The 7529-nt window shown below is 48.8% G+C and overlaps 1 protein-coding gene across 1 annotated transcript in view; it reads right to left on the reverse strand.

Annotated features, from left to right (window-relative positions):
* ECE1 (endothelin converting enzyme 1) overlaps nt 1-1341 on the reverse strand; it is a 33404-nt gene extending 32063 nt beyond the window's left edge. Inside the window, exon 1 of the mRNA XM_042480252.1 lies at nt 1222-1341. Coding sequence (XP_042336186.1) covers nt 1222-1224 — 3 coding nt within the window. The 5' untranslated portion in view covers nt 1225-1341. The remainder of the gene's footprint in view (nt 1-1221) is intronic.
* Between the last annotated feature and the right edge of the window lie 6188 nt (nt 1342-7529).

Genomic DNA, 7529 nt, shown 5'->3' on the forward strand with positions numbered 1-7529 from the left:
CCAATAAAGGCATGGCTGCTTTTGTGGGTTTGGGACATTATTATACATAGAAATAGCTATGCAGTGGCCCAGGATGAGAATGAGAATGTATTTAATGGGACTTGGGCATCCATGGGTTTTGGTATCCAAGGAGGGTCCTGGAGCCAAACCCCAGCCAAGGGTCCCGGTCTTTCTGAATCACCTCTTATTTTGTGCATTTGGGTGGCGCAAAACGGCAACCCAGTTTTGGAGATTTCAGATGCCATTGCACTTTACGACGCCACATTTTACACCCTCCAATTGGTATTTTAGAACCCCTGCGACGACAACGCCAACCCTGCCAGGTGGGCCAGGGCCGGCGGGTGAAGCCCAGGCTCCATGGGTCTGTCTTCAAAGCCTGTAATGATTAACTTTCTCCACTTTTGCACACTTTCTCTTTATGCAAGAGCCATGTTTCCCAGCCTGTTAATGATACAAGGAGGCCTAGGCCACGTCCAGAGTGTCATTTTGTAAAGAGAGAAACGCTTGGCAAATATTTGAGGGGTCACAAAGGTAGACTGCTTCCAGAGGTGGAGGGTCTTTGTAGGCAAGACCATTTAGCTGTCATTTTAAAACTCTCTCATAGAAGCTGCTTTCTCTCCAATGTAAAAGTATTGACCTTTTGAGTCCGAAACTGGAGAGAAATATCTATCTATCTATCTATCTATCTATGTTGCTACGTACTATGTATCAATATAAATGCGTTACTACGCCTGTTAGTAACCGTAGAACTAGCGTTCATTTCTTTAGAGGACGGCTCTTAGAAGGAGCGCAGTCACACTCTCTCAGCCTCAAGGGAAGCCAATGGCAGCCTTGCTCAGAAAAGCCTCTGAGGTGGAAATGTGATTGTTATGATGGTTATTTTATATGGCTACATCCTGCCTTTCTCCCAATATTTCCCCTTCCTCTTCCTCTTCCTCTTCCTCCTCCTGGCCTGGCTCCCCTGAAAGGCAGAGGAAGGGAAGAGGAAATGGGAAAGAAGAAGAGGAGGAGGAGGAAGAAGAGAAAAGGGAAGAAGGAGAAGGGAGAGGAGGAGAAGAAGTGAAAAAGAAGGAAGAAAATGGAGAGGAAGAAGGAGAAAGGAAGAGGAGGAAGAAGAGAGGGAAGAGGAAGGAGGAAGAGAGGAAAGGGGGGCTGGAGAGGGTCAGGCGTCCCAGAGGGAGCTGGGCTCTTCCTTCCCTCCTTCCCCCTTTCCAGGCTCACCATGATCGCGGGGAAGAGCCTCCGTCGGTGCTGCTTTTTCCTCTCTCTCTCTCTCTCTCTCTGTGAGAGTCCAGGGGGAGGGGCCAGTCCTCCCTCCAAGGGGGCGTGGTTTCCCGAGTCCCCGCTCCTTGAACGGGGTGGGCGTGGCCTGGGCGGTGGGCGTGGTCTGCTGGTGCTGCAGGTGAGGCTGTTTCGGCGGAGGAGGAGGATGGAGCGCCTGGCTGGGGATGCACTGCAAGGCCCATCATCCCCCCAGGCAGAGCCAGCCCAGGATGGAGGGGAGGGGCCCAGGGAAGGACTGCAAAGCCCACCATCCCCCCCACAGACAGCTCTTCTGTGCCACAGGTGAGCCCTTGCGAGCAGGGAGGGGGGGAGGACTACAAAGCCCAGGAAAGGACTGCAAGGCCCAGAATCCCTTCACAGCCATCTCCTTTGTGCACCAGGTGAGCCCTTTGGAGGAGAGATGCAGAGGGTGGGCTGCAAACCCAGGAAAGGAGTTTCGGGGATACTGGGCTTTGTAGTCCTCCCCCAAGGGTTTCCATGACCCTCTTTGTATGTTGTTGTTGTGTGTCTTCAAGTCATTTCCAATGTATGGCAACCCTAATCAAGCCGATCCTAGGGCTTTGGTTCAGGTATTTGTTGTTGTGTGGCTCCAAGTCATCCCCAGCGTATGGCAACCTTAAGGCAAGCCTCTCCTGGGGTTTTCTTGGCAAGATCGGTTCAGAGGAGTTTGCCATCGCCTTCAACTGAGGCTGAGAGAGTGGGACTTCTTGCCCAAGGCCTCCCAATGGGTTTCTATGGATGAGCAGGGATTCGAACCCTGGTCCCCAGAGTCCTTTTCCAATGCTCAGACCATTCGCTTGTGTAAATTTACAGCACTTGATAAATAAAGCTTGATGATGATGATGATGATGATAGTTTATTAGCACTCACCAAAATGAAATCAGCTTCATTTTGGTGGGTGCTAATAAAATATCATCATCATCATTCCTGAATTTGAGACCCCCCCCAGCAAAGGTTTGGTTGCATGTCCCATCATCCCAAGAGAACAAATGATAAGAACGGAGAGGGAGTTAAGACTGGGGCCCATCCAGCTCCAGCATAAATTCCATTGGAAAGAGCCGGGTTCAGGTTGCGTGACCCCTGCATTTTGAGGGGTGCCTCCTCCATTTGGCAGGCCTCTCTCTTCCAGTCTCTCTGCAGATTTGGACCCCCGGAGCGCCTGCTAAGCCTGGTTGACGGAAGGCCTGTCAACATTGTAATGGCTCTGTTTGCTGGCAGATGTCAATACTGAGGCTGCAATGAAGTCAAGATGGGAGACGGTTCACTGGGAGGTGAAGTACACTTGGAAACCTCAGAGGAGGCCCCAGGAAGCAAAGAAAGCAGGGTTGGATTTGGGCAAAAGACGGGGAGAAGGCTTTGGGGAGAGTCAGAGGCGTCTCAGGTGGACCCCCGGAAGGGGATGGAAAGGCACCCCAAGGCTCTGCCAAAGTCTCCAGCGGAGCATTGGCTTCATTGCAAATGGGGTTTGCTTGGGGTTGCTTCTTTCCCAGCCTAGAAGTGGCCTTTCTGTGTTCTCTCCATCCCCAAAAACCTGACCTCTGGAAGGGGGCCAGGCCCCGACCCAGACTTCCCAGAAAGAGCCTGGAGGAAATCATGGTTGATTTCCATTCCAGCAGCTTGTACGATTTCACAAAGTGTGTCCCGATTCACCCAAAGGTGTCTGCTCTGGCAACGGGTTTGTAGCTGCTTTGGGGTGCTTCTTTGGTTGGAATAGGCCAGGGGTAGGCAACCTTTTTGACGGGGGCCGGGTTGCTGTCCCTCAGACAACTGGGGGGGGGGGGAGCCAAAAAATAAATAATTAAATAGGGTTTTTTTTTAAAAAATTAAATATATAATAAACCAGGACAATGTAGGACAAAATTTTCAAATGGAAGACACTTTTTTTTAAAAAAAATGGAGGACACGCGAAAAAAATGCTGATCTTTAAAAAAAATGTTAATTAAATGCATGTTTCTGAGGCTTCTATAGACAATTGCCCCCAAAGTGCCCCCCAGTGGCAATCGGTGGCAGGACCAGGCCGGGGGCGTCCCAAGGCCTTGCCGGGTCGCATCCGGCCGCGGCCGCAGGTTGCTACCTGGTCTGGGTTGTCATCAATCAATCATCAATCAATCAAATGTCCTGTCTTTTCTCTAGCCTTGGACTCAAGGTGGCGTTGCTGTTGCTTTGCTGTTTGCCTTCATGTCTTCTCCAACTTAGGCACTTGGAGGTTTCTTTTGCTTGCCATCTCTTGGTTGAGAGAGTGTGACTTGCCCAATATACACCCAATGGTTTCCATGGTGAGCCGGGTTGAACCCTCATCTGCCAGAGGACACTCTTCCTTTCCTCCCTCTTCCTTTATTTGCCCCTTTCTTCCTTCTTTCTCTCCTCCTTCCTTTCCTCCTTCCTTTCTTGCCTCTTTCCTTTCCTTTCCTCCTTCCTTTTCTCCTTGTGAATCAATGCCGTTTGAGTCACTCCTTCATAAAGGTATGAAATAGTGCGCTCCTTCTCCATTTCAGAGGCAAACAGCGAAGCCACTCCTGGGCCAACCTGGCAAGGAAAGGTGAGAGGTTTGTCATGGAAGATTAAGTCACGATTTTTGGCACGCGGCGTTCTTGGAAGGATGGAAGCGCTGAGTGCGATGGCTCCACGGAGCAAAACAATAAGATCCCTGCCACCCCATAACATTTGCCTTCAGGGCCCAGCGCTACAGAAAGTAAGGTCAGAATTAATCCAGTTTGCACCGCTTAACTCGTGGCCCAATGCTATGGCATCCTGGGATTTGTAGTTTATCGTTGCACCAGAGCGCTGACATGACAAGGAAGGCACAAAAAACACTGAACCTATAGCATGGATCCATGGCAGTTTAAGCGGCGTCAAACTGCATAAGTCGTAGTGCGGATGGAGACTCTGTCTCAGTTTGCAGACTTTTCCGCCCTTTTTCCAGGGAGGAAAGGGATTTTTGGTTGGTACAGCTCTGTGTCCCTGTCTGTCATGTGGCATAATATATTATGTGTGTGTGTGTGTTATTTGTGTTTGCACTAGACCATCTCTCCTTGGCAAAGCTTCAGTCCTGATTGATTGATTGATTGGTTGGCTATCTCCTCCGCCTTCCCAATATGAGATTCGAGGCAGCCCCTAACATAGATTAAAGACTAACCAGAGAACAATGATCATAGTAAAAGAGTTGTTTTCCTTAAAATTAAAGACTATCCCATTAAAAACAGCCGTAAATTCAAACAGATTAAAGCACTGAAAGCCCCTCGGGAGGAATAATAGAGCTGCTGTTTGTTTCCTTGCTTGCTTTGCCGTTGTGAGTGTTTTATCCCTTGTTGCGTGTTTCACATCGGTTTTATGATCATATTTTACAGAGCCTTGGGGAAATAATGCGTTTTGGAAGATGTCTGAGCATTTTTCTCAGAGCCAGATTGGTTTCCTTATGTGGGGATGCGGCCGTCAAGTAATCTCTCAGTACAGTGAGGCCAGAACCAGGTTCGAATCCCTGCTCAGCCCTGGGAAGAAGCCCCAAAGAAAGGGCACACAACAGAATATTTGGGTTTTGTCGGAGGCCAAATCCGTGGGGCTGACCAGAACAAGACTTTCTGAGACGCAGCCAGTTGTTCTGCTAGGGTTCGGCCTTCTTTGGCTTCGTTCCCCAAGGTCTCTGGGGTTGGATTTGCCCTTGCAAAGTGTTCAGCGACTTCCAAATGTGGGCTTCCAGAAGAGGTTCGAAAAGAAAAAGGCGAAGGGAGAGGAAGGCCGGTGGTTTGAGCAAATAGGACAGATATAAACAAATTACAAAGCACCGCAGCCGACCGTGCCAAAACACCACGGCAGTCCGAACAAATATTCCGTTTGCGCTTAATAGCTAACAGACTTCAGTGCAATGCATTATATTTTCTTTACAAGTCTGCTCAGAAAGGAGTGAATATTCCCAAGTGTGAGGATTGTGGAAAGTAGGTTTACTCTCCAAGATGCCACAATGTCATGTTTGCTTATCTCTTGCAAGGGAAAAGAGTGAGGTTTAAATTCTTCCTAAAGTTTAGTTGGAATCTCTTTTCCTGTGTTGTTGCCTCTATGCTCTGGGTCCTCTTCTCTGGAGCAGCAGGGAACAAGTTGCTCCATCCCTTCAAATATTTAAGCCTGGCTATCATGTCGCCCCTTAAACTAAACATATCCATGTCTCCCCTTGTAAATCTTATGGTTTCCTTCACCATTTGGTCTCTCTCTGGAGTGCTCCAGTTTCTCAGCATCTTTCTTGAATTGTGGTGCCCAGAACAGTATTATTTCCAGGTGAGGTCTGACCAAAGCAGTAGTTTGGTATATGTTTGCAGTATTACAAATACCATAATAATAACATGTATACTGATATTAATACCTGTATATACCAGTATTGATATGTGGTGCAGTATTATTCCAAGTTAAGTCTAACCAAACGCCGAGTTTGGGTGACCCGTGTCCAATGCCTTGGGCCTTACCCAGCTTTTCTCTTTTCTCGGGAGGAGTGTCCCTCTTCTTTCTTGCAAGGAAAGGGGCCAGATGGATGTTTCGGGGGGAAAGAGCAGGTCTTCAAGGACCCACGGCTGTGGCAAATGAGCTCAGCATGGATTCCTTGGCCAACACTGTGCTGCCTGCTGTGCGCGCCTGGAGTTGCAGCGAGATTGTAGAATCGCAGCGCGGAAAGGGGCGCAAGGGACACCTCTGCCAGGTAGACTGCACAGCTAAAGTAACCCTAAAGATGCTCATCTGATGAAGGAGAGGCCACCACCTGCCCTGGACACGCGTCGTCTGTCCCACCAACGGACAGCTCTTATGGCCAAGATGTTGTTCCAAATGTTCAGGTGGGATCTCTCTCCTGCTTATTTGTATCCATTGGTTCATGTCCTGTCCTAGGGATCTGCAAGGGGGAAAAGCCTGTGCTGATCATGCACCTTAGAACTGGAAGGGATCCCAATGGGCTGCCCAGTCTGACTCCTTTGGCCCTGCCATGCAGGAGACACAGTCCAAGCACCCTGGGACACATGGCCTCTGTTAAAAAGCCTCAAAGAAGGAGACTCCACTGAGACAGCATGTCCAACAGCTCTAGCATGTTCCTAATGCTGAGCTGGAATCTCAAGTAAGAGCAGAGGTTGGCGGGGGGGGTTGTTGTGTAGTTGTTGCAGTGACATTCCTCAGGCCCTGTTATAGCTGATGCTGTATAGTACATTTGCAACTGTTTTAAAAACAAGCCTATTAAAATGCAAAGCAAGACAAGGGTAGCCGTGTCGGCCATAAAACCGCATCCAGATGGTGGCGGTTCCGTTATTAGGGGAACCAGAAGGAGCAGAATTGATCCCAGATGCTTTTGAAGCCCCTGGGCTCCTCCTTTTGCAAAGACAGTGGGCCCTTGTTATCAGCCGGGGTTTGGTTCCATAAGATGGAGGCCAAAATCCGGGATGCTCAAGTCCCCATGAAAGACATGGCAGACGGAAATGGTGACCCTTTTATGTAAAATCAGCAAATCAGGTTTGCTTTTGGGAATTTACATCTTTTTAAAAAATATTTTCAACCTGCTTGAATCTATGGATTAAAAAAACCTGTGGGATTCAGAGGGCAACTGTACAGCAGGATGATGGGATGGCAAAAATGACGGGAAAGTGAGAGAGAGGAAAAGGGGGAGAAAAAGAAAGGAGGAGAGGAAATGAAGAAGAAGGAGGGAGAGGTGTCCTGAGAGGAGAAGGATTGAAAACACACACAAAGGAGAGAAGGAGAAGAGGAAGGTAAGGAGGCAGAGTGAGGAAGCTGCAAAGAGGGAAGGTGGAGAGGATGAGAGAGAAAGTGGAGAGAAGAGGAGTGCGGTTTCTTTGCGTCAGCAGGGGGCGCCATGAGAAGACGAGGGGGGGTCCCTTTCTTCTTTCCGCTTTCTTTTTAAAAAGATCGGAGGTTTCTGGGGAGGGAGATGAAAAGACATAAGAAGATGAGGAGAGAGGAAGAAGAGGAGGAGGAGGAGAAGTGAGGAAGAAAAGGAATGGGGAAAAAAAATGCTAAAATGAAGAAAAGGGATAGGACAAAAAATGGGGGAAACAAAGGAGGGGAAAGAGGGGAAAATCAGATAAAAGAGGGAGGAGGGAGGAGAGAAGAGAGAGAGAAGGGAGGAGGGAGGGAGGGAGGGAGGGAGGGAGAGAGATAGGAGGGAGCTTTCCATCGCTTCTCTCTTTCTTTTCTCTTCTCACTCTTTTCCTCTCTTCCCCTCCTTTCTTTCTTTCTTTCTCTTTTTCTCTTGCCTTCTA

Source organism: Sceloporus undulatus, chromosome 7, assembly GCF_019175285.1.
Source record: "Sceloporus undulatus isolate JIND9_A2432 ecotype Alabama chromosome 7, SceUnd_v1.1, whole genome shotgun sequence".
NCBI classification, from domain to species: Eukaryota; Metazoa; Chordata; class Lepidosauria; order Squamata; family Phrynosomatidae; genus Sceloporus; species Sceloporus undulatus.